At 52.3% G+C, this 26,882-nt stretch overlaps 1 protein-coding gene across 7 annotated transcripts in view; it reads left to right on the top strand.

Annotated features, from left to right (window-relative positions):
• CARMIL2 (capping protein regulator and myosin 1 linker 2) overlaps positions 1–26,882 on the top strand; it is a 146,580-nt gene that overhangs the window by 26,318 nt on the left and 93,380 nt on the right. For all 7 annotated transcript variants that reach the window (XR_006285127.1, XR_006285128.1, XM_037877427.2 and 4 more), the window contains 7 exons: positions 8,171–8,246; positions 8,337–8,425; positions 10,073–10,167; positions 14,510–14,596; positions 20,077–20,186; positions 21,139–21,216; positions 23,497–23,573. Coding sequence is in view for 5 of the 7 variants with exons in the window: in XM_037877427.2 (XP_037733355.1) it covers positions 8,171–8,246; positions 8,337–8,425; positions 10,073–10,167; positions 14,510–14,596; positions 20,077–20,186; positions 21,139–21,216; positions 23,497–23,573 (612 nt within the window). In the remaining 2 variants the exon portion in view is untranslated. The remainder of the gene's footprint in view (positions 1–8,170; positions 8,247–8,336; positions 8,426–10,072; positions 10,168–14,509; positions 14,597–20,076; positions 20,187–21,138; positions 21,217–23,496; positions 23,574–26,882) is intronic.

Genomic DNA, 26,882 nt, shown 5'->3' with positions numbered 1-26,882 from the left:
CCTGAGCTCTATTTCTCCTTCACTAGCCCTTCTTTTCCTCTGGTTCTCTTAGTCACATGCTTCCACTGTTCACTTTCCTCACCCAGCAGTCTCCTCTCAGAGTTCTTTGGTCCTGCTTCCATCTGCAAGTCTGAGCTTTTCCCTTCAGCCTCCTCATGTCTTTGCTCCATCATCCCCTCGAACCCCCTTCTAAACTCAACCAGAGTTTCCACCTGCATCTCCAATCCTCGGATCTTCTGTTCCATCAGCTCTATCAGGTGGCACTTCATGCAGACGAAACTCTTTTCAGGTCCCCCCTCCAGGATCATGGACATACCACAGCTTCCACATCCCATCATCTCCATTGTGTCTTCTACTGCCTGGGTCCCTCCCACTGCTGCCTCTGTGTCTGTCACAGCCTTCCCACCTAAGTCCTGTTAGTCCGGGAAACACAAACCAAACCAAACCAAACCACCACCACCCACAGCAGAACAAACCCCCAATGAGAACCACAACGCTGCCAGATCACCACCCCCACCTTCACTAGCCTGGCTGTTCCTCTGCCTGGCTCTCCTAGTCTTCCCCCCAAACTCCCCTGTTTACAGCTCTGTGTGCTGGCTCCTGGGCTGCTTTTCTAGTTCTCTCTGGCCAGCACGGCTCTGCTCCCCAGACCAGCTTGGGCCCCGGCTCTCTCCTTACCTCAGCCCCACTCTGTCTGGCCCAGGCAATAGCTCACACGGAGGACGGGACCCCCCTGGCCTCTTGACTCCCGCATTAGATAAATTAGATTATTTACCTATAGAGAGACAGATCTGATTAATAAGGCAGACAAATATGCAGTTTTTAACCTTTCACATTTGTCTTTTTCGGCTGTCACTTCTAAAGGATGTGAAATTTAAAGGTGTCTGATATATACACCAATAGTATAGTTCTGCTATACATATATGAATGACTTCTTTGTGGGATCCAGAAGTTTTGACCCCAGAGCCTACAGCTTTCTGGGTCATACAGTGAGCTATTTCTGACTTTCATCCCTCTCTAAAACCTGATGAAATCCTGGAACACAACGGGCCATATGCAGAGGCAAACAGGGCATAGCCTTCTTTGTCATCCTTTGGCTGGTTCTTTGGAGTCGGAGGGAAAGAGGCTATTGCTAGATTTAAAAAACCCACGTACAAGAATTAAGGTTCAAGAATAACCTTGAGGTCCAGTTTTAAAGGTTATAAGCAAAACAAAAGCATTTGGGGTTAGCACAGAGGAGTTCACAAGCTATAAACAAATAAAAGGGATAAACCTAATCCCATCTTCCTAGACATTTCCTGATCTACTTATATATCTGGGGGTTTCAAATGAGTAGTCTCTAGGTATGATTTAGATGATTTTTCATACCTGGCCCCAAGTTTCTTACAGCATAGTTCCAGCCCTGTCTCTGCTTCTCTCCGAGAACAACAACAGACAGACAAAGGGGAAGTTTTTTCCCTATTTTAAAAAGTTCTAGCCTTCCCATTGGCTCTTTTGGTCAGGTGCCCACTCCCTTCCTTCTACCTATGCAGGGAGACTTTTTAACCCTTTACAGGTAAAGCAAGTAGTGAACAACTACTAATAGGGATTTTATAGCTAACTGGCTGGCTGGGTGCCATAAAAGGGAGCTACCCCCTCTCCCCCGGTCATTTATCACTGCTGTCAAGCGATTAAAAACATTAAGTGCAATTAATCACGCTCTTAAACAATAATAGGTATACCTTTTATTTAAATATTTTTGAATGTTTTCTACATTTTCAAATATATTGATTTCAATTACAACACAGAATACAAAGTGCACAGTGCTCACTTTGTAATCAAAAATAAATATAAATATTTGCACTAAAAAAACCAAAAGAAATAGTATTTTTCAATTTTGCTAATACAAGTACTGTGGTACAATCTCTTTATCATGAAAGTTGAACTTACAAATGTAGAATTATGTATGAAAAATAACTGCATTCAACAATTAAACAATGTAAAACTTTAGTGCCTACATGGCCACTCAGTCCTACTTCAACCAATCACTCAGACAAACAAGTTTGGTCACAATTTGCAGGAGATAATGCTGCCCACGTCTTGTTTACAAAGTCACCTGAAAGTGAGAACAGGCATTCACATAGCACTTTTATAGCTGGCATTACAAGGTATGTACGTGCCAGCTATGCTAAACATTCATATGTTCCTTCAGGCTTCAGCCACCATTCCAGAGGATATGTGTCCATGCTGATGACGGGTTCTGCTCAATAACGATCCAAAGCAAAGCGGACCGACGCACATTCATTTTCATCATCTGAGTCAGATGCCACCAGTAGAAGGTTGATTTTCTTTTTCGGTGGTTCGGGTTCTGTAGTTCCCATATCTGAGTGTTGCTCTTTTGAGACTTCTGAAAGTATGCTCCATGCTTCGTCCCTCTCAGATTTTGGAGAACACTTCAGATTTTTAAACCTTGGGTCGACTGCTGTAGCTATTTTTAGAAATCTCACATTGGTACCTTCTTTGTGTTTTGTCCAATCTGCTGTGAAAGTTCTTAAAATGAACATGTGCTGGGTCATCATCCGGGATGGCTATAACATGAAACCTAGGGCAGAATGCGGGTAAAACCGAGCAGGAGGCACACAGTTCTCCCCCAAGAAGTTCAGTCACAAATTTAATTAACACATTTTTTTTTAATGAGCATCATCAGCATGGAAGCATGTCCTCTGGAATGGTGGATGAAGCATGAAGGGGCATATGAATGTTTAGCATATCTGGCACGTAAATACCTTGCAATGCCGGCTATAAAAGTGCCATGCAAATGCCTGTTCTCACTTTCAGGTGACACTGTAAATAAGAAGCAGGCAGCAGTATCTCCCGTATATGTAAATAAGCTTGTTTGTCTGAGCGATTGGCTGAACAAGAAGTAGGACTGAGTGGACTTGTAGGCTCCAAAGTTTTACATTGTTTTGTTTTTGAGTGCAGTTATGTAACAAAAAAAAATCTACATTTGTAAGTTACACTGTCATGATAAAGAGATTGCACTACAGAACTTGTATGAGGTGAATTGAAAAATACTATTTTGTTTATCATTTTTACAGTGCAGATATTTGTAATAAAAATAATATAAAGTGAGCACTGTACACATTGTATTCTGTAGTAGAAATCAATATATTTGAAAATGTAGAAAAACATCCAAAAATATTTAATAAATTTCAAGTGGTATTCTGTTGTTTAACAGTGCGATTCATTTTTCTGAGTTAATTGCATGAGTTAACTGCAATTCATCGACAGCCCTAGTATCTAGTCAAGGCATAGTTAAGATCTCTACCTCTCGCAAGGGGGAACTGGGTTCTGTTCCTGTGGGCCCTACAGGGCCAGCCCTGCCTCAGAGCAGGTGCTGGAGTCTGTTCTGGCCAACACATCATCACCAGAGCTGCTTACTAAGTTCCCTTGCAAACCTGCTGAAGAGAATGTGGCCACATGGAGTACGTCTACACTGCAATAAAAGACCGGCTGGCCTGGGTCAGTTGACATGTTGTGCGGGGCTATAAAATTGCAGTGTAGATATTCGGGCTCCAGCCGGAGCCTGGACTCTGTGACCTACCCCCTTAGCAGGGTCTGAGAGCCTGGATCCCAAACGTTTACACTACTATTTTTAGCCCTGCAGCCTGAGCCCTGTGAGCAGGGGTGAAAGTAAGTCAAGTGACTTACCTGTACACTGGGGCCAGCTCTGGCCCCTGGAAGGAGCGGAGCCTAGCGGAAGGGGCGGGGGCTGAGGGGGTCAGAGCCAGCCCCAGCCCACCCTGTAAGGTAAGTGCCCCCTCCCCTCCCACTGGGGTAGCAGTAGCAGCCCGGGGCTCCGGCGGCTATTTAAAGGGCCTGGGGCTCCCATGCTTCTACTGCCCCGGTCCTTTAAATAGCCCCTGGTGCCCTGGAGTAGCGGTGGCAGGGCTCCAGCGGCTATTTGAAGGGCTGGGACGGTAGAAGTAGGGGCGCCCTGGGCCCTTTAAATAGCCGCCGGAGCCCTGTAGCCGCTACCCCAGGGCTCCAGCAGCGGGGCTCTGGAGGCAATTTAAAGGGCCTGGGGCTCCAGCCACTCCTGGGAGCCCCAGGACCTTTAAATTGCCCCCTGGGGAAGCTGGGCTGCCCCAGTATGGTGCACTAGCTCTTGCCGGTACGTCATATCGGGACGAACAGGCTTACTTTCACCTCTGCCTGTGAGTCAATTGACTGCCCAGTAAATCCTCAGCAGGACCGGCCCACAACATTTTGGCACCTGAGGTAGGGAGTTCAAATGATGCCCCCTCTTTTGGGCCAAAACTTTGAAAGGTCTCAATTCTGCCTTCTTCCCGTTCTACTCCTCTAATGGTGCTGCTCTGCCACCTACCCCAATAAAGGAGAACTCACAACTTAAAATGCCTTGTTCAAAACACTTCACTTTCAAACCCCTGAACAGCAAACGTAACCTTTCTTGTCTGGCATGTTTATCTGTTTGAATAATCAAAGTGGGGCTTTCCGTGCCTTCTTGGTTGCAAAGATTTGAACTGCTTCTTGCTGAAGGTCCACAGTCTGGGCCAGCTCATGCTCTGTTGAGATGGTTGCAAGGCCGACCAGCCTCTCCTGTGTCATTGTGGAGCGTAGATGTGTTTTTCTTAACTTCAGCTTGGAGAAGCTGCGTTCTCCACTGGCAACTGTTACAGGAAGTGTTAGAAGTATGTGCAGAGCAACAAAAGCATTTGGAAAGAGGGTGGTCATCTTATTTGTGCACATATATTCCAGAACAGCCTTTGGAGTTGATCCTGCTGAAATGTATCTTGAAAGGGCTTTCAGTTCATCACCTAAATCACTCGCATCAATATCGCGCACGTCATCATGTGTCTCTAGTGCCCTGCATTGCTGCTGTAGGTCTTCTTCAGGTAGAGTGAGGAGTTTTGGAATATCCTACAACATCCCAAATATACTGCTGTGTTCCTTGAGCTGCATGAAACGTTCTTCAACAGACTGTATTGCACAATCTAGCACCTGGTTAAAGAATTCAACTTTGAATAGTTGTTTGGGGTCTCTTATGAGGCACGGGATAATCCCATAATCAAAATGTCTTCTTCGGTGACTCTTGTATTCTTGAACGGGTGGGAAAATAGCTTCAGTGTGGAGTTCCTCTGCCAACTTCTGTGCATTCTTCAGAACGTTTTGAAATCCCCCATCTGACCAGTAAGACTGTAGGTATGACTTTGCTTTGTCCAGTTGTTCCATTGCTCCAGATATATCAAGGTCAACACCTTGGAGTCTCTTGCTTACAACATTTATTTCAAACAGTCTGTCATGCCACAACACTAAGCCACACAGAAATGTGAAGTTATGTATGTTTCTGGTTTCAGAGTAACAGCCGTGTTAGTCTGTATTCGTAAAAAGAAAAGGAGTACTTGTGGCACCTTAGAGACTAACCAGTTTATTTGAGCATGAGCTTTCGTGAGCTACAGCTCACTTGCATCCGATGAAGTGAGCTGTAGCTCACGAAAGCTCATGCTCAAATAAACTGGTTAGTCTCTAAGGTGCTACAAGTACTCCTTTTCTTTGTATGTTTCTGGTGATTCCATTTCCCTCTGCCACTGTTCTCCCACAAACAGTTCCTGTCATAGCATTATCCTCCATAATGGCAACTATGGCATCATCTATCTTCCCAATTTGGTGTTTGATAGGCTTTATCGCCTCCACTCGACTTTCCCATTGTGTGGCACTCAGTGGTTTCAGTGTCAGGGAGGATGTTCCCAGATGTTCTCTAGAAGCTGATGCTGCATCACTGACCACCAAGTTCAATGAATGAGAACTGCATGGGACAAAAAAAGCTCGAGGGTTTAACTCTCGGATCCGTGTCTGCACTCCTCTGTTCTTTCCTCTCATGTTGGCACCATTATCATAGTCCTGACCTCTCATGTCAGCTATTGCAATTCCTGTATCTTCCAGCTTTTTAAGAAGCACATTTGTCATACCAGCTCCTGTAGTATCATCAATGCCAATAAATTCTAGAAAATGCTCTCTGACAGTCTCCGTTGCAGGGACATTTTCACTAGGTTCTGTTGTTGTTACAAAATGCACCATTAAAGTCATTTGTTCCATATGGCTGATGTCAGGTGTGCCGTCCAGAATAACAGAGTAATATCGTGCTGACTTCAGATCTGCCACAATCTTCTGTTTGACTTTTGTTGCCAGTAACTGTATGGTCTCATTTTGAATTGTTTTTCCAAGGTAGTGGTGTGTGTACCAGGACTTGGGTGGTGACTCTTCTTAGATGCTCCTGGAGCACAGCACCAAACTCAGCCATCAGCTCCACAGTTTTAAGGAAGTTTCCATTGTTTGGCACATACAGCTGATCTGCAGTGCCACGCAAGGCTAGGGTTTGGGTCGCAAGCATTGTCACAACGGCAATGAGCCTTTTCAGAACATTTTGCCAGTAAAGAGACTCTTGACGCAATCTTCTCTTGATGCTGATCATCCACGGTGGCCTTTAACCTTAGTCTCATCTCCAGCTCTTTCCACCTGTGGAATGCTGTCTGGTGATTTGCTGTCTTCTCATGGCATGCCAGATTTCTAGCCAGATTTTTCCAGTCCTTTGTTCCTGTAGAACCCAATGTGGCGGGAACATTAGACTGGAAGAGTTTGCAACAAAACCAGTATGCAGCTTCCTGGGTTTTGAGTACATAAGCCATGGCCTCTCCACTTTGTCACCATTGGGGATTTCACGCCAGTAACGTGCTGGATGGAAACTTCTATTTTCATTGTCTTTGGGGAACATGAAGTTTTTCACTTGCTGTGGCCCATGCAGTACAAGGAAGTCCCTCAGGCTACTGCTCAAGTGGGTCCACAGTCCTGGATCATCTGGTCTCAAGGAATTAAACTCAGCAGCAGCTGTTCCTTGTGCCTCCACCACACTCTTCTCTGATCTACACTTTTCTTCAGGAATGTGCATGGTTACAGCCACTTGAGATGGAGATATGGATGCTGCAGCAGCTGCCAGGTCACCTGCACTCTGACTGACTGGAAGATCAGGCATCTCCTCACCACTCACATCCTCACTGGGGCCGGAAGGCTCACCGTGAACATTTGTGTCTATGTATCTCGGGAGAGCTCCTTCCTGCTTAGATAGAAAAGCTTCCTTTGTTTTCTTTCTTTTTCTGAATGCTGCTCCAGGGGGGCGTTTTCTTCTTTCACTCCTGGCTGCTGTTCTGTGCCAGCTAGAGTGGCTCTCAACGCTCAGTTGAAGGGGAGAAATAAGCAGGCTGGTAGCAGGGCCTGAGTGAGGGAAGAGATCAGCGTCTTAGGCCCTAACTGGCTCCTACTACTCCAGTTGACGGCCTGCTCTCCTCAAGTGGGTTCAGGGAAGCAGCAGGACACAGGAAGCTCCCTGAGAAGCTGGGGTTAATCAGTCCAGACTCCTGGGGGGCTAGAGAGGGACATAAGAGGCTCCTCCTCCTCTCTCTCCCTGCAGCTCCTGCTGCTTTCTGTTATTCCCTCTCCCCTTTTCTCCTGCCTGCCTGTTCTGTCTCTCGTGCCCTCCTCCGTCCAGCACAGCACTCCCCCATCTCTGTGCATCTCGAGCAGAGAAGATACAGATGCACCAGCAGCAGACACCATTTTCTACACTCTGCCCCCCCCCACAGTCTGGCACCTGAGACTGCTGCCTCAGTTCGCCTCATGGTAAGGCCAGTCCTGATCCTTACCCACCTGGCACAGCAGAGCTTTCCCCCTTTGCCATCCTGGACTGGCACTTTCAGGTCGTGCACTCTCGGGGAGCACAAGCATAGCTGGATGTCCTGGTTGTTGAATTGCATACAGCTCCTCTGTGCTTAGCAATGCGGGGGATGTGTCCCACTGTGGATGGCTGGTTCATTAGGGCCATGCCTGGGCTCAACAAACAAACATAGAAGCACTGATGAACTAGGGAAGCACCTAGAGCGGTTGTGATGTGTGGCAGGATTTCACTTGGCTCTCAGCTTGCATCGCCAGGGATGTAGTAGGTCTAGTCCAGCTTTAAAGCAGTGGTCAGAGTGCAGCGTACTCCAGCTTCTATGGGTGAGTCGTGGCTTTAAAACAACATGTGCAGCCTGACTCAGGGGTTAGTCACCATGTCTCCAATCACAGTCAGTCTGTGCGTAACTCTTGCTAATTGTTTTGTTGTTGTGTCCCACTGCAGAGACGTAGCCCTTAGCATCACGGCGCTGTCGTTTAACCTGTGGTTCACGAAGCTGTACTGTAAGGACTTCAGGCTGGTGAGTACGAAGAGCCGTGGCCAGGACGCTAGTGAAATGCTGTCCCTTAAGTGATGACACAGCTTTCAAAGAGTCTTTCCTCTCTCCTAGAATCTGGAGATTTCCGAACAGCTTCTGTACATGCTCAGCAAATCGGTGAAACTGGAGGAGCTGGTGCTGGAAAACAGTGGGTTAAAATGGTAAGGAAAGGGCATTTGTACACGTTCTGCCTCTTGTAAAGGATTCTGGGTAGCATCATAAAAGCCTGCACAGGCAGCAGCTTGCTGCATGTTTTCACCAGCTGTTCTGTGCCTTGTCCATCGTCGGCTGGTAGAATAGCGGAAATGCAGGGCTGACACTGAATTATTGTCTGCATATTAAATTATCAACTGATGCTAAATCACCTGCCCTTGGCTTCTGGTCACCTTTTAAGGCAGGGGAGGGCAAACTACAGCCCGCGGCCTGGATCCTGCCTATCAGGACTTTCAATCCGGCCCGCGGGATTGCCAGTCCTGTGGTGCAGCGGGGCTAAGGCTGGCACCACGGGAACGGCTGGCACCACGTCCCAGAAGCAGCCGGCACCGGAGGGCTGGGGGGGGCGGGGCAGAGAGCTCTGTGCGCTGCCCTTGCCTGCAGGCATTGCACCCCACAGCTTCCATTGGCCGAGAATGGGGAATCGCGGCCAATGGGAGCTTCGGGGGTGGTACCTGCAGGCGAGGGCAGCACACGGCGGAGTTGCCTGCTGCACCCCACCCCCAGAAGCCATTGCCACGCGAGCCCAGAGCAGGGAGGGAGCCTGCCTTAGCCCTGCCCTGAGCCCCCTAACCCCCTGCCTTGAGCCCCCTCCTGCACCCCAACCCCCTGCCCTGAGCCCCTTCCTGCACACCGCACTCCCTCCCACACCCCAAACCCCTGCCACAGCCCTACATTCATGGCCCTGCATACAATTTCTCCACCCAGATGTGGCCCTCGGGCCAAAAAGTTTGCCCATCCCAGTTTTAAGGGGATGAATTTAAATATCCAAAAACTGGGAAAGGGGAAAAAAATTGTCATAATAAAGTAACAATAACTTGCACTGTAGGCATGGATGATGGCTAGATTATTATTATAGCTGGGAATTTCAGAGGTACCCAGCTCCCAGCAAAAATCCATGGGATTAGTGATTTAGGAGCATTTTCAAAAGCTATGTATGTGCTTTAGGTAATGTTAGCTCAGCTGTATGTCTGGATTCATCCATAGGGCTGCTTCGCGTTGGGAAGAGCTCATGGATGTGCCAGGGTGTGGCCCATGAAGGCAAACATCTTTGTTGTGTTCCTGCTGTTGAGTGTTTAAATTTGCAGCCCTGGTTTTGCAGTAATGTATTTGTTTAAATATAATTTTGAGAGAAGAGAGAAACTGCCCGTTCCTCGCAGGGTTCCCCCCTGCATGACTCAGCCAGGCTCTGAAGTTCACCTGACCAGGGAATGGCCCGAGCAGGGGAATTTCACACTTCTGCTACTCTTTGGCTGGAGACGACTTTCTGCTGTGTTACAGGAGAACTGCAGCCAGCATGGCAGAGAAGTGCCACCTCTGGGATGGCGGCACTGCTGAGAGAGCTGGCTGCCACCTTTGCTGCAGCATGAGCGATCGCTCAGCACCCTAGGGACCGATAGGTGTAATGCATCCGGCCTCCACCGCTTAGTGCCTCTCCTCCCCCACCCCCAGCCTGGCGCTGCCCCCGAGGCACCATGTGACCCCAGCGCTATTTTCCTGTGACGGGCTGTGAGACGTTTGGTGCCTGGCGCCTGGCCGTGTTGGGGATACTCGAACGCTGGATGTGTTGTAAAGTGAGATCCATTCCCTTGCAGTGAATTTGCCCAGAGGATGGCCCAGGCGTTAAGAGGAAACCCGGACTCAGCTCTAAGCGCCATCAGCCTGGCTGGCAACCAGCTGGAGGACAGAGGTACCTTACGCTTCCGTCCCAATAGACACGGCCCCTTCAGAGTGTCCCGGCTGCTTCTGACAGTGTGCAGGGTTTATGGCCCGTCCTTTTCAGCCCCTCTGGTTCCTGTCCCGTCTCTGCCCAGAGGCCAGTTGGAGCTGGCTGGGTTTGAAACACACCTCACCCCACATCCAGCCTCCCTCCCACCTTCGCTCTCCTCTTGAAAGCAGCGGCTGCACTTCCCAAGGCAGCGTGTGTGGCCCGTGAATCCCTGATCTCGTCCCCACGTGGAAGCGCTTCCAGCCATGGGCGGCGAGTTCTATAGGCCCATGGTGCCCGGGCACCAGGAATATTCCTGTCCCAGGGGCCCGGCTCCAGCAAAGTTTCCCACCTCCCCTCCCCAACACACACACACTCCCCCCGCGCTTCCCCCCGGCCCCACCTACTGCCCCCGGGCGATTTAAAACAGCCCGGGGGCTCCCGCCACCACCCACAGCGCAGCGGGGCTGAGTGGCTTCCTGTGCGCTCGCTCCATGTGGCTGTCAGCAGGTCCTTGCAGCCCGTGTGAGGGGGTGTGGCACGGCACGCTGCCCCCCCCCAAACACCCCTGCAGCCAATGGGAAGACAGCAGCGTGAGGAGACCCCCCGGCCTGCCCCGCCTAGGAGCTGCTGCCGGAGGGGGTGCCCCAGGTAAGCATCGAACCCCCCCATCCACTTCCAGAGCCTGCACCCACACCCCCTCCGCAAACACACCCTTCGGCCCCCAAATTTCCTCCTGCACTACCACCTCCTCTTGCCCCCAAACTCCCTCCCAGAGCCTGCATCCCTCACCCCCTCCTGCACCCTGCACCCCCTCCCCCCTAACTCCCTCTTGCACTCCCACCCCTCCCCTGCACCTACTTTTGTCCCCAAACTCCCTCCCAGAGCCTGCACACCCACCCCCCCTGCACCCCCGCCCCCTGCCCAGAGCCTGCACCCAGCACCCAAACTTGTTCCCAGAGCCTGCACTCCAGACCCCCTTCCCCACACAAACTCCCTCCCAGAACCCAACCTCTCACCCCTTCTGCACCCAAATTCCCTTCCAGAGTCTGCACCCTGCACCCCTCCTGCACCCCAATCCCCTGCCCCAGCCCAGAGCCTGCACCCAAACTCCATCCCAGAGCCTGCATCCCAGACCCCATCCCCCACCAAACTCCCTCCCAGAGCCTGACCTCTCACCCCTTCTGCACCCAAACTCCCTCTCAGAGCCTGCCTCCCCACCCCCTCGTGCACCCCAATCGCCTGAACCCCAGACGGCCCCCCCAAACTCCCTCCCAGAGCCTTAGGCAGGTGTGTGTGGGGAGTTTGGGGGGGGCATGTTTCTGGGCACCACCAAAATTTCTACAAACCTGCCTCCCCTGCTTCCAGCGAAGGGTTGGGTGTGTGGATAAAGCACAGTAGCTACGCCAGCAAGCCTGTAGCTTGGGGCGCGCGGTGAGGAGCACTGGGACCCACACTCACCCGCTAATGTCTCGCTCCCTGGCCCGCAGCCTCTTCGAGAGGGCAGATGTGTGAAGTGCGTCTTGAGAACAGTGGGCAGGCTCAGTCTGTGCTGCCCCTCACAGGGCTCTTGACCGCCTTCTGCTTCCGGCAGGCCCTCAGCTGAGCATCCCTGAACCAGCAGCCGTGGTGCCCACCCTCCCGTGGGAGCGCAAGGAGGGAGAGAGCGAGTGCTGCAGGCAGGGTCGCTGGGGGGCTGGGGGCTTGATAGATTGTGAGTTTTGTGTATTTAATTAGTGTCACCGCAGGAGAGAGGACCTAAATTCTAACCCTATTTAAAGATATAAATCCTAACGACTTGCTAGAAACCAAGAGATTCCTTTCTGGCTAGGCACGAACTCACATGTTCCTTACAACACAACTAGTGCATCTCCCTCTGAACTGTCCCCTCGCCCTCCCCCGCTGCAGCCTTTCGGCTGCTTGCTCCATTCCTTTTCGATGTGTGACGCCCCCCCTTCCATCACCAAGGCAGGGGTTTGGCTGGATCAGAGCCGGGCATTGCTTCATTGGGTTAGGTACCCTTGCTTTTGGCAAGTGCCTTGTACCTGATGCTTCCTAGGCAGGTAAACCCTCCTGGCGAGCTGCCAGCACTGACCAGTGGGTGGGGGAAGATGCCTTCCCCTCCTTCCCGGCCCTAGCACGAAGGGTAACATCCTCTGGCCTGTTTGACCTCTGGCTCATGTAGCTGCACTTGCATGAATCGACACCGGTTCTTTGCCTGTTACATTTTACTGCCTATTTATCACTTTCTTTGGGCTTGTCTGCATGGGGAATGCAGGGCAAGCTAGTGGGAAGTAATCAGAGTGGGAATTGAAGGCATACTGTCCCCAGCTTTATCCCTCCCTGTGTAGATGAGCCCTTAGTGTTGGCCCCCTAGTGGGGGCTGGTCTGCCCCACCACACTAGCTGTGCCGTGTCCTCGGGAAGAACTCTCTCTCTCTCTCTTTCCCTCTCTCTCAGAGAAGCGGGTGCTGTGAATAGGGGAAGGTGGGAACAAATTGATGAGCATGCCAACGTAACAAATCCCCCAGGTGCTGTGTATATGGGGCAGTCACGGACTGTATGTTGTGGCAGAGAAGGGGCTGGCAAGTGTCTGTTTAGTATGTACATAGATGGTGCACGTGATACTTCTCTGAGCGCTGCCTGCAGGGAATGCTCATGCCTCGGGTGTGGGAGCTGGTAGGGGTCTGGCAAGCAGCGTACATCGGGGCTGTGCATGCCCCTGCTGTGTCCAAGTGCCCTCCTGCCCTGCCCTAGGAACAGAAGACGACCCAGCTCTGGCTGCCCAGTAGCTCTTTCAGCATGTTTTCTGCAGCGCGCAGCACCTGTCCCTGGCCCCGTCAGCCCCTTGCTGGTTGATTTGTGTTTGTCATCCTGCGCGTTACTGTCAGGATCGCTCGGCTCTTGGTCAGACACCGGCTCAGGAGAGCAACCCTGTGAGCTGTACTGAGGCCTGTACTGGAGGCTGCGTCCCCAGTGCTGGCCGCAGGGCCTACGTGGCAATGCCGGGGGAGCCCCTCGCGGCAGTTGCTGCGGCTCTGTGAGACGACCGCCTGTGTGGATCCTGAGCTCACCGCGGCTTGCGGTGTGGTGATGAGGCCTTGCACCATATGCCCTGCTGTGGGGCAGGAGAGATACAGCCCCAAGTCCCTAACTCTCCTGGCCCTGGTGTGTGTGTCACCCAGAGATGCCATGGAAGGCAAGTGTTGGTTTCCCTGCAGCATGCGGAGTCGGGGGTAGCACGTGCCTTGGGCTCTAGGCTGCTGTCTGACCTGCTTTGTGTCTGATTTTAGGGCTGGATCCTGCAAACACATAGGCTTGCTCTACACATAAAACTTATACCAGGATAGCTGTGTTGATCAGGGGTGCAGGACCCCCGCCCCCAGCAAACCCCCGAGTGCAGATGCAGCTCTGCTGACAGAATGTCTCTGCTGACAGAATGTGCCCCCGTCGTTTGGGGCAGTTCCTTCACTGGCAGAGCTCTTCCTGGTGGCGTGTGCTGTGTCTAGACTAGGGAAGTGGCAGCTGGGAGCATGTCTAGCTGGGCTGAGAGACAGACTTGTGCTAGCTTCGCGCAAGCTCAAGTGCGAGCAATAGCAGTGTGGTGGTAGTGACGTGAGTGGTGGTTCGGGCTCGCCACCCAAGTCCAAGCCCACCTGACCCTCCTGGGTCTGAGCTCGGGTGCTAGCTAGCCTGAGCTGCCGCCTGCCACAGCACCTGCTCTGCTGTTTGTAGCATGCCAGCCCAGGCGAAGCCAGCCCAGGTCTGCCTAGCCAGGCTGGAGGCTCGCTTCCAGCTGCAGTGTAGCAAACCCTGAGTGGCCATGCTGACACGGGCTCTGCAGTGGAGAAGTGGCCTTACTCCTGGGCCTGAAGTGCCTGGGACTCGCACAACACCCAGGCTAAGGTGTTTGCAGGATTGATCCTTCTCTTAGAGCAGCAATGCTTGGGGGGCCACGCAGAGTCATGTGCCCCCCCAGATTTCTGCTAGCGTTTGCGGGCCAGGGCCTCTCCGTGTGCAGCAGCTCCTGGAACTGGTGAGCTGCAAGCTGCAGCCGCTGGGAGAGGCGGCAGCAAACAGCTGGGAGCTGCGGGTGGGGCTGCTGAGGGTAAGGGAGGAGTGTGACTCAAGCTTTAAATTGTGCCCCCCCCCATCAGCATGTACCAGTTGTCTCAACTTACAGGCCCCTTGGGATGGGGACTTGTGGCATCAGAGCCAGAAGCATGCAGCCGGTGGCTGACAAGCGATGATGCTCTATGGCTGTGGGTGCAATGGCTGAACCCCTGTCGCCTGTCTGCTCTCAGGCCCCTCTGCTCTCTCCTCAGGGATAACTGCATTCAGCCAGTACATTGAGAAACGCACCAAGGGCCTGCGCAGCCTGAACTTCTCTAGGACTTCGCTGACTGCCAAAGGTATATACAGATACAGAGAAGCATAGATCTGGAAGGGACCTCGAGGGGTCTCTAGTCCAGTCCCCTGCACTCATGGCAGGACCAAGTATTATCTAGACCATCCCTGAGAGGTGTTTGTCCAACCTGATCTTAAAAATCCCCAATGATGGAGATTCAACAACCTCCCTAGGAAATTTATTCCAGTGCTTCACCACCCTGACAGTTAAGAAGTTTTTCCTAATGTCCAACCTAAACCGCCTTTGCTGCAATGTAATCCCATTGCTTCTTGTCCTGTCCTCAGAAGAAATTTTTTTCTCCCTCCTCCTTGTAACAACTTTTTAGGTACTTGAAAACTGTTATCATGTCCCCCCTCAGTCTTCTTTTCTCCAGACTAACCAAACCCAGTTTTTTCAGTCTTCCCTCGTAGGTCATGTTTTCTAGACCTTTAATCATTTTTGTTGCTCTTCTCTGGACTTTCTCCAGTTTGTCCACATCTTTCCTAAAATGTGGTGCCCAGAACTGGACATAATATTCCAGCTGAGGCCTAATTACTTCCAGTGTCTTGCTTATAATACTCCTGCTAATGATGTTCGCTTGTTTTGCAACAGCGTTACACTGTTGACTCATATTGAGCTTGTGGTCCACTCTGACCCCCAGATCCCTTTCCACAGTACTCCTCGTAGGCAGTCATTGCCCATTGTGTATGTCTGCAACTGATCGTTCCTTCCTGTAGTAAGGTAGACACCCACTCCTGCCCTGAGGGGCTTACAACAGTCCTGGAGGGGGCTGAGGCTGTGGGCTAGAAGCTGGGCCGATTGGGGAAGTGGCCACAGCTGGGCCACGCCCCAATCAGGTCACAGCTGGCCTGTATAAGGAGGCCAGGGCAGCTAGGAGTAGACTCTCTCTTCCTCCCTTTAGAGGCAGAAAGGCCTGGTTGCTGGGGAGGGGGAGGGAGAACGAGAACGAACGAACCTGATGTGGAGCAGGGCTGGGGGAAGGCTGGAGGGGCTGGGGAGCTCCAGCCTGAAAACCCCCCAGGCTGCAGGCCAAGAGTAAGGCCAAATAGGTACTGGGGTTGCAGGGGGCAGCCCACGGGTAGGCAGAGGCAGCAGGTCCAAACCCCTTCCCCTGTGATGAGTGGCTGATACACTGCAGTCTGCCCAGGGAGTGGGGCTAAGTGAGGACTGGCAGTAGCCAAGACTGAGGTGAAGTGGGGATAGTGGGTGGGGGATTCCTCTGGGAGGGGAGACCCTGAGACTGAGGGGTTACTGCCAGCACCCCAGACAAAAGGGCACCAGGTCCGGGAGGGATATGGGGGGCCAGTGACAGGTGGGGCACCGACCTGCAGAGAGCGCTCCAGAGGCTGGTGAGCTAATTCCCAAGGATGACCAGCAGGAGGTGCCGCAGGGGTGAGTCCCACCTGCTTAGAAGTGGTGGAGAATGCTGGCAGAGACGGTCCACCCCTGATATAAGGGAAGGCAAGGACTAGGACTAGTGCCTTGAGGGACATTGGGTGGAGAAGATAGAACCCAGACATCCTGGGCTGTATTTTGTGGAGGCCCCAGGGGTTAATGTTGGTTGGAGTCCGGGGTCAGGGCCCGGGGCCAAAGGGGGTTGATGACCCACAGGGACTATGGGAGGAGCAGAAGGCCCTCTGTAGACAGTTGGGGCAGCTGGCGAGGAAGCAGCGGGCCCTAGTAAGACTCCTCCGCCAGGCGTTTCGAGGATGGTGGGGGATGCTGAGTGGCCGGGCCAGGAGGCCAGTGGCAGAACAAAGGACATGTTACGCCTGCAGAAAACAGGGACATTTGAAAAGGGATTGTCTCTACTGGGACGGGGGCAGGGCGCCTCGCCTGGAGGAGAGACAGGGACAATTCCTGCGGACAGTCGCTGGGTGAGGGAACGCGGGTAGCTGCCAACCTCTTGGGCCTGTGGGCAGAAGGGCCACTCGCGGTGGGCATGCCCAGGCCAGAGGGACACGGAAAGGTCCAGGGCAGCGAGGAGGCAGAGGGCCTGTTGGGGCTGCCGGACACTGGGCCACATAAGGATGCACTGCCTCAGGGGAACTGAGGAGAGGCTGGAGGAGGTGCCTGTGGGCCTGGAAGAACCAAAACTGAAGGAGGCGACAGCCCGGATGGAGGGAACCCTGCAGGAGGTGGGCACCCAGACTGTCAAAGGGCCAGTCGCCGAGGATGAGACCCAGACCATGTGGGCCCAGTGGGAGGCCAGGACTCAGGTGGGGGGAGCCCATGTAACAGTGGGAACGCAGACCCAGGGGGAAGAGGGTCTGGAAAACCCGGATGTACAGGCATGGCTGGAGACCGCAGATCGGGCCTGCCGGAGGGTGGAGACCCAGATCCAGGAGATGTCCCAAGCCTGGGAGGCTGCAGAGAAGAGATGCACAAGCCTGGAGGGGTGACCATGGAAGACTAATTTTGGGGAGCCCAGGCTGAGGGGCCCCTCTTCCCCCAGGGGTGGAGGTTTTGAGGGTGTGTGTGTAGCAGGGTAGACACCCGCTCCTGCCCTGAGGGGCTTACAACAGCCCCGGAGAGGCCTGGGGCTGTGGGCTAGAAGCTGGGCTGATTGGGGAAGTGGCCACAGCTGGGCCACACCCCAGTCAGGCCGCAGCTGGCCTGTATAAGAAGGCCAGGGCAGCCAGGAGTAGAGAGTCTCTCTCTGCCTTTAGCAGGAGAAGAGCCTGGTTGCTGGGGAGCTTGAGAGAGTACCTGAGGTGGAGCAGGGCTGGGGAAGGCCAGAGAGGCTGGGGAGCTCCAGCCTGGAAAACCCGCCCCCCAGGCTGCAGGCCAAGAGTAAGGCCAAATAGGTACTGGAGTTGCAGGGGGCAGCCCACGGGTAGGCAGAGGCAGCAGGTCCAAACCCCTTCCCCTGTGATGAGTGGCTGATACACTGCAGTCTGCCCAGGGAATGGGGCTAAGTGGGGACTGGCAGTAGCCAAGACTGAGGTGAAGTGGGGATAGTGGATGGTGGGTTCCCCTGGGTGGGGAGATCCTGAGACTGAGGGGTTACTGCCAGAGGGGCAGCACCCCAGACAAAAGGGCACTGGGTCTGGGAGGGACGCAGGGGGGCCAGTGACAGGCGGGACACCGACCTGCAGAGGGTGCTCTGGAGGCTGGTAAGCTAATTCCCAAGGACGACCAGCAGGAGGTGCCACAGGGGTGAGTCCCACCTGCTTACACTTCCGATGTGGAGTACTTTGCATTTGTCCTTATTGAATTTCATCCTATTTACTTAGACCATTTCTCCAGTTTGTCCAGATCATTTTGAATTTTAATCCTGTCCTCCAAAGCACTTGCAACCCCTCCCAGCTTGGTATCGTCCGCAAACTTTATAAGCGTACTCTCTACGCCATTACTTAAATCATTGATGAAGATATTGAACAGAACCAGAACCGATCCTTGCAGGACTTCACTTGTTATGCCCTTACAGCATGACTGTGAACCGCTGGTAACTACTCTCTGGGAACGATTTTACAACCAGTTATGTACCCACCTTATAGTAGCTCCATCTAGGTTGTATTTCTAAAGTCAAGATATACCACATCTATCGCTCCCCCGCACCCACCCACAAGGCTTGTTATCCTGTCAAAGAAAGCTATCAGGTTGGTTTGTCATGATTTGTTCTTGACAAATCCATGCTGACCATTATTTATCACCTTATTATCATCTAGGTGTTTGCAAATTGATTGCTTAGTTATTTTCTCCATTATCTTTCCTGGTACAGAAGTTAAGCTGGCTGGTCTGTAATTCCCCGGGTTGTCCTTATTTCCCTTTTTATAGATGGGCACTATATTTGCCCTTTTCCAGTCTTCTGGAACATCTTCCATGACTTTTCAAAGATAATTGCTAGTGGCTCAGATATCTCTTCAGTCAGCTCCTTGAGTGTTCTAGGATGCATTTCATCAGACCCTGATGATTTGAAGACATCTAACTTGCCTAAGTAATTTTTGACTTGTTCTTTCCCTGTTTTGGAAATGATCCTACCTCATTTTCACTGGCATTCACTATATTAGACGTTCGGTTTTCACCAAGAAGGTAAGGTTGCTGGTGATGGAAACAAAGAAGTCATTAAGCACCTCTGCCATTTCCACATTTTCTGTTATTGTCTCCCCCCCGCCCCTCCCCCGTGCCCATTGAGAACAGGCCTACTCTGACCTTGGTCTTTCTCTTGCTTCTAATGTATTTGTAGAATGTTTTCTTGTTTCCTTTTATGTCCCTAGCTAGTTTGATTTCATTTTGTGCCTTGGCTTTTCTAATTTTGTCCCTACATACTTGTGTTATTTGTTTATATTCATCCTTTGTATTTTGACTGAGTTTCCACCTTTTGTAGCACTCTTTTTTTGAGTTTTAGATCAATGAAGATCTCCTGGTTAAGCCAGGGTGGTCTCTTGCCGTACTTCTTATCTTTCCCACGCAGTGGAATAGTTTGCTCTTGTGCCCATAATAATGTTTCTTTGAAAAACCGCCAACTGTCTTCAGTTGTTTTTCCCCTTAGACTTGCTTCCCATGGGATTTTACCTACCATTTCCCTGACTTTGCTAAAGTCTGCCTTCTTGAAATCCATTGTCTTTATTGTGCTGTTATCCCTCCTACCATTTTAGAATCATGAACACCACCATTTCATGATCACTTTCACACAAGTTGCCTTCCACTTTCGAATTCTCAACCTGTTCCTCCCTATTCGTCAAAATCAAATCTAGAACAGTCTCCCCCATAGTAGCTTTCTCCACTTTCTGAAATAAAAAATTGTCTCCCATACATTCCAAGAACTCATTGGATGATCTGTGCCCTGCTGTGGTGGTTTCCCAACAGATGTTTGGGTAGTTGAAGTCCCCCATCACCACCAAGTCCTGTGCTTTGGATGTGTCTCCAGGGGGTTTGCGTTGATTTCTGGGATGGGGGCAGGGCTCACAAAACCTCCTCACTGCCTTTGGGACCCTTTACAGGAGCCAGAGGGCTCCAGGCTAACACGGAAAACCTTCCCACAAGAGTGTGAAAGAGGGTGGCGGGGCTACCTTGGCCTGCATTTCCCCTGGAGCCACCATGCTGGGCCCCAGGCCTCTTTGGGCAGTGTCCCTCTGCATTCCTCTTGCCAAGGGGCCAGCCCTCAACAGCCCAGTCTAGCCCTAACTGTGGAATGACTGATCTTGGTCCTGAGCTGGCTCTACCCCCTCTTGCTTGGGCGCTGCCCAAGTGCGTGTGCAGGGGGCCCCTTTTCAAAGTCAGGTGGCCAAAGAGCTCTGGTGGGTGCTGTGGACACTATGTGGGAAGGCTGGCTCTCAGAGTCCCAGCGGCTCCCAGGGGGGTTTAAGGAGAGAATTCTGGTGTGGGATGGTCCCTCTTCACCTGCCATGTCTCGGCAGTCTGAACCAAGCAGGGCTCTGGGATTGCAGGGTTTCTAACATGACAATGTCCTTCTCTGCTCTGCATCCACTCTTGGGTCCCCACCATGCTCACCGGCTTCTCCTCCCTTCCCTCGGGCAGGAGCGAGCACTTTATGCCAGTCCCTTGCATCTAATGGAATCTTCAGCGCCTCACTTCAGCACCTGGATCTCTCGGGGAATCCTGGCATCCTTACCACGGACGATGCCAGCGTACGTATAAATAGCTCCCTGCAGGTAGGAAGGTCCAAGCCAGAGAAACGCAACTAAAACCTGAGCTGCGTGTACAGTGAGCTGAGATGTCTCTTCTCTCTCCCTCTCGCTCCGGGCAATGGGAGGCGTGGCTGCAGCTCAGACATACCTGCTGGGGTGGGGCTAAAAGTAGCAGAGACCACATGGCAGCACAGGGCAGGGCAGGCTTGCTGCATGTGGGTGTGAACTCAGGTTGCTAGCTTCCAGACTTCCACTCCGGGGTCCATGCTGCTCTTGGTCCCCAAGCTAGCTAGGCTAACACTAGTGCAGATAAGCCTCCCCGAGCTGCAGTCACACCTCTGATGGGAGTGAAGACTCTCTCTAGCGTGTGTTGCATTTTCTGTAGGTTTAACGATTTAGGTCAGAAGAGTCTGGCCCATCAGCTGGGTCTATTGTTGGGGTTTGGTCAGGTTTTTGGGCTGCCCCCTTTGCCATTTGATGCCAAAATGTTCAGAAGGGGCTATTGCTTTTTGGGTGCCCAGCTGAGACCCTGTGCCCAGCCCCCACAGCTCCTGTGGACTCCTGTGGGAGCTCAGTGTCTTCAAAAGCCCCCAAATCAGAGGCCACTCTTGGCAAATCTATTGCAGGTCACTTTGGCCAAGCAGCCAACTCCATTTCTGCTTCCCCTGGCCTGGCGCTGCTGCCCAGGAGAAGGGGCTGAGTGGGGAGGAGGAGGTGCTTGGGGGGAAAGAGAGTCTGGGCTCACCCCCAGGCTGGTTTGTTTCCTTCTTGCTTTCTTGGGCTGAACGTTAACCCTGCCAAACCCCAGGAGAAAGGCTGTCTGCCTGTGAGCCAGGCTCGCTCCTGATCTTTGGGCAGGAATGTCCTGCAGTCGGCCCCAGGTGCGAGGAGACGCTGCCTCTAGAAAAACCCTTCCAGCAGACCCTTAAATCCACGTCTTCTCTCCCCACAGAGCTTGCACAGCTTCCTCAGCCACGCGAACTCGGTGTCTCACCTCAACCTGGCCGGCACAGACTGTGCTTTGGATGCAGTAAGTAGCAAGGGGCTGTTCTCCACTCATCTGTGCTGAGGGGTCCTTCCTTCTTGCCATCTGCGTCACTGCAGCCCCTGCCGTGTGCCTGGCCCTGCAAACCAGAGTCACTGTGCAGGGTGTGCAGCCCAAGAGGCAGACGAGTATATTTCTAAAAAAGAAAAGGAGGACTTGTGGCACCTTAGAGACTAACCAATTTATTTGAGCATGCTCATGCTCAAATAAATTGGTTAGTCTCTAAGGTGCCACAAGTCCTCCTTTTCTTTTTGCGAATACAGACTAACACGGCTGTTACTCTGAAACCTGAGTATATTTCTGCCTCCCAGGGCTGGCCCTTCCCATCCCCGGGCCTCGGGCCTCCTTAGGCAGAGGCAATTGAGCTGCTGGTGCCTGCAGAACTCCCAGGCCTGGTCCTAGCCCTAGCTGAGGCAGCATGAAATCGTAGTTTGCTGTGGTGTGCTGGAAGTCTCATGCGTTATTGATCAGGAACGAATGAATGCAGCAGGTACTTCCCCTTTGGATGTAAATCTTGGCACTGGCATCCAAGGTTGGAACAGCCTCGGTACTGTAATTTATGGCTGGACCTTAAATTACATCAGATATTGATGCTTTGGGATCGCTCCCTCTGCCAAAGTCTTGCTTCCAGATGAGCCTTCCAACTCCTTGCATTTCCCTCGCTGTCACTGCTGCACGTAGGTCTGGTTATTTACCTTGGAAAGGGGGCAGGATTGTAAAATGCTGTTCTGCTCTGGAAAGTGGAAAGAAAAGGAGTACTTGTGGCACCTTAGAGACTCTAGTCTTAGCCTCTAAGGTGCCACAAGTCCTCCTTTTCCTTTTGCGAATACAGACTAACACGGCTGCTACTCTGAAATCTGGAAAGTGGGTCTCTGTGATCAGCCAGTGTGCTTATTTAAACAGCCAGCCCTGCAGACTCCTTTGGGGTCTCAGTCAGCTGGTCTCATGTGCTGCCTTCTGCAGGCCAAAACACACCTTGTGGGACCCCTGCCCCATTGCCTCCAGCTGCATTGCACTTTGCACCCTCTAGGTGCGTAGGGCCTGGTTTTCAGTGGGAGCTGCAGGTGCCGATCTCTGAAAATCAGACCGTTAATCACCCATTCTGTGGCTGGCTCAGAGGGACTCTGGCTCCGGCTCCCTCTCCCTGGGCCGGACCTGCCCTGTAAGGCCTGTGGAGTAAAAAGCAGCAAACGTGTACCCAACTCACTCGAGTTGGCAGCTCTGCCCCTGCGATGTGCTGGGAGCCATTTTGGACCGCTGTCGCTTTCTATAGCAGAGCCGCATGTCCTAGCATGCAGGGACTTGTCTGTGTCAGACAACACGATCAGTGGATTGCAGAGAGTTAGTGACAGAGGAAGGCTGGCCTAATGGTGAGAGTGCTAGCCTGGGACTTGGCAACCTGTCTCAATTCCCTCCCCCGCCCCATCCTGCACCTAGGCTCTGTGCCACTATTTCCCCCTGTGTGCAGTGGGGGTAGTAGCCCTGCCCTACCTCACGGGGTGTGCTCAGATACTGTGGTGATGGGGGGGCTGTATAAATTGCTTAGCTGGATGGATAGAGACCACACATGGCCAGGCCTAGTGGTCAGGGTCCTTATCGCCCATCTGTGGTGTGTGATTGGTGCTGTCCAATACCCAGAGGCAGCCTCACCCCCCTTGCCATGACAGCAAGGCTTGTGCCCAGCAGCCTGGCTGAGCAGCAAATGGCTGGTTGAGCCAGGTGAGAGGGGAGCTCAGTTCTGCCAGGGCTAATGCAGCATTTCTGCCTTCGGAGAGTTAGCCCTGGTGGCCTTTGTGGGAGGAGTGGTCTGGGTGGAGAGGGAGGGAGACTCGCTTTGCATGGGAGAAATGACTGAGGAGGGACAGGGACAGCCAACGGGGGAAAGACTTGAAGGTGGGGGGAGCCAGGTGGCCCTTCCTGGTGTCCCCACTGAAGGGGGAGTAGCTGGGGAAAGGAAGCCCTGTAAACAGGGTAGTGTAGTCAGGGGTGGGGAGGACAGCTCCCAGCTGTGCATGGTGCTTGTCAGCAGGGGGCATGGTCCCAGAAACATGAGGATGGGGAGAGCTCAGGACGTCCTGTGGGGAGCAGGATGCCCCAGACCTGTTTTTCCTGCTGTGTTCCATCACTCTGCTGCATGACAGGGGTTGTGTCTAATGTGGGGAGGAGTGTTCATGGCCTGTGGAGCTATGCTGAACACTGCCTGGCTTAGAGCCCGTGCACTGGCCCGGCCTGTTGGTCTCATACACTTCTAATTTCCATTTCAAGCTGTTTGGTGCATTGGCCCTTGGATGCTGTGCCAACCTCGCCCACCTGGATCTCTCCAAAAACGTGTACTCGCACAAGTAAGCCTCAGATTCGCTCCCTCTGTTGTCCGTGTCTAGTGAAGTCTGGCCCCAGAGATTTTGTGTGTGTCTGCTGTAAGCCATTGTGTCTCTGGCTGGATGCAGTGGCTGCCCAGTGCAGTGACCGTGACCTCTTGGAGCAGTGAATCATAGAATATCAGGGTTGGAAGGGATCTCAGGAGATCATCTAGTCCAACCCCCTGCTCAAAGCAGGACCAATCTCCAATTTTTTTGCCCCAGATCCCTAAATGGCCCCCTCAAGGATTGAACTCACAACCCTGGGTTTAGCAGACCCATGCTCAAACCACTGAGCTATCCCTCCCCCCATGGGGGGAACTCCCTTTCCAGGCTGCTGTGGCCGTGCTTAGTAACCTGTTTGAAAATAGCAGGGGGAAAATAAATCCAATCCCTCCCTCTGCATGCACGGCAGCATGCGGTCCTGGGAGCAGACATAACATGCTAATGGGTGCAGCAAAATGACTGATTTCAGTTTAGCTTGAACCTCTTCCTGATCAGTTAAAGCCAAGCCAAAATCAGCCTCGCTAAACTCAAGTAAAAGCGTCCACACGGCCTTTTTGCATCGGCATAACTAAATGGGTTTAGACTCACCCCTTAAATTAAGCCGATGATGCTTCCTCCTGAAGAGCAGCCCATAGGTTGCAAGTCCTTTGGGGGACAGACCCCTGGGAATGTGCTGTGGGAAGAGCAATGTGCGGGACGGAAACGCAAAGGATCTTTGTGAACATTAATTTTGATGACCATCGAAGGGAATTTCAAAAATAATTTACCTATGCATTTTTATATATTCTAGTTTATATATTCCCCCCCAGCCCCCCGCTGGCACCTGCTTGCATTAGAGGGCGGCTTCTCTTGTCTTTTCGACCTTATTTGTGCCTCAGGAGTTGAAGGTTTTCATGCCGGTCTCAGTGTGGCAGCAGGTGTGGTTTGGGGCTGACCAGTGGGAGATGTAGGTTCATTTCCTACCCGGGCCGCCCACACCCTGAGTACGCTGCTGTTTGTAGACACAAATACTTCCCTCCCACGAAAGGTTTGTGCCCTTTTCAGCTTCTTCACATAGCTCCTTTTTCCCCAGGGTTTTTTTTAATCTTAGAACTATCCTGAGTATCAAGTCTTGTTGTCTGTATCTTTGCTGGAGGGCTACCTGGATAACCAGAGAACTGGGGTGGGATCTCTCTCAGCCCAATAATGAAGTGACTGGTCTGTTTGAACCTTTCACAAAGATTTTTTTTCTCCCAACAGTTCCGTGGGCATTTTAGTTCAATAGATATTAGCAAAAACGAGCAGAAAACAAAGCTCTAATGACTCAATTTCCTTGCCCTGCTCAATAGCTCTGCCTTTAGAGTCATAAAAGATTAGCAAAAAGAAAGGAAGACTTGTGGCACCTTAGAGACTAACCAATTTAGTTGAGCATGAGCTTTCGTGAGCTACAGCTCACTTCATCGGCTGCATACTGTGGAAATTACCACTATACATACAGACACCATAAACAATAGCTCCTCCCACCCCACTCTCCTGCTGGTAATAGTTTATCTAAAGTGATCATCAAGATGGGCCATTTCCAGCACAAATCCAGGTTTTCTCACTCTCTGCCCCCCCCCTCAGACAAACTTACTCTCTTGCTGGTAATAGCCCATCCAAAGTGATGCGAGTGGTCACTTTGGATGGGCTATTACCAGCAAGAGAGTAAGTTTGTCTGAGGGGGGGGCAGAGAGTGAGAAAACCTGGATTTGTGCTGGAAATGGCCCATCTTGATGATCACTTTAGATAAACTATTACCAGCAGGAGAGTGGGGTGGGAGGAGCTATTGTTTATGGTGTCTGTATGTATAGTGGTAATTTCCACAGTATGCAGCCGATGAAGTGAGCTGTAGCTCACAAAAGCTCATGCTCAAATAAATTGGTTAGTCTCTAAGGTGCCACAAGTCTTCCTTTCTTTTTGCGAATACAGACTAACATGGCTGTTACTCTGAAACTTGTCATAAAAGATTAGGGTTGCAAGAGACCTCAGGAGGTCATCTAGTCCAACCCCCTGCTCAAAGCAGGACCAACCCCAACTAAATCATCCCAGCCAAGGCTTTGTCAAGTTGGGCCTGTAACAGGGTGCGACTCACCTCTGCGGCGCCTCCTGCTGGTCATCCAGGAATTAGCTCTTTTTACCAGCTCTGGAGACCTCTGCCAATGTCTCACTGTCACTGGCCCCCATGTCCCTCCCAGACCCCGGTGCCCTTTTACCCAGGGTGCTGCCCCTCCAGGCAATACCCTGCAGATCTGGGTCTCCCCACCCCAGGGAACCCCCCACCCTCTATCCCCAACTTGCCTCAGCCTATGCTCTACTGCCAGTCACCATCTAGCCCCCTTTCACTGGGGCCGACTGCAGTCTGTATAAGCCAGTCATCATAGGCAAAAGGGGTTTGGACCTGCTGCCTCTGCCTACCCTTGGGCTGCCCTGATGCAACCCCAGTACCTTGTCTTAGGCTGTCTGCCAGGCCTGCAGGCTGGGGCTTTTCCAGTCTGGAGTCTCCCAGCTCCCATGGCCTTCCCCAGCCCTGCTTCACCTCAGGTACCCTGGTACACTCCCCAGCAGCCAAGCCCATCGCCCTCCACAGCTAGAGGAGACTCTGTGTGCTCCTAGCCCACTGCCCTCTTATAAGGGCCAGCTGGGCCCTGATTAAGCCAGCTTTGGCCTGATTGTGGCGTGGCCCCCAGCAGAGGCTGCTTCTCCCAATCAGCCCCGCTTTTCCTTCCCTGCCACAGCCCTCTCCCCGGGTTGTTTTAAGCCTTTTAAGGCAGGAGCGGGTGACCACCCCGCTACAGGGCCTTAAAAATCTCTGAGGATGGAGATTCCACTAGCTCCCTAGGAGACCCATTCCAGTGCTTCACCACCCTCCTAGTGAAAGTGTTTCCTAATATCCAACCTAAACCTCCCCCACTGCAACTTGAGACCATTGCTCCTTGTTCTGTCATCTGCCACCACTGAGAACAGCTGAGCTCCATCCTCTTTGCAACCCCCCGCCCCTTCAGGCAGTTGAAGGCTGCTATCAAATCCCCCCTCACTCTTCTCTTCTGCAGACTAAATAACCCCAGTTCCCTCAGCCTCTCCTCATAAATCATGTGCTCCAGCCCCCTGATCATTTTCATTGTCCTCCACTGGACTCTCTCTCCAATTTGTTCACATCCCTTCTGTAGTGGGGGGACCAAAACTGGACGCAATACTCCAGGTGTGGCCTCACCAATGCTGAATAGAGGGGAATAATCACGTCCTTCGATCTGCTGGCAACGCTCCTACTTA

Source organism: Chelonia mydas, chromosome 12 (assembly GCF_015237465.2).
Source record: "Chelonia mydas isolate rCheMyd1 chromosome 12, rCheMyd1.pri.v2, whole genome shotgun sequence".
NCBI classification, from domain to species: domain Eukaryota; kingdom Metazoa; phylum Chordata; order Testudines; family Cheloniidae; genus Chelonia; species Chelonia mydas.
The sequence above is the reverse complement of the archived record's forward strand: the minus strand, read 5'-3'. Positions and strand labels throughout refer to the sequence as shown.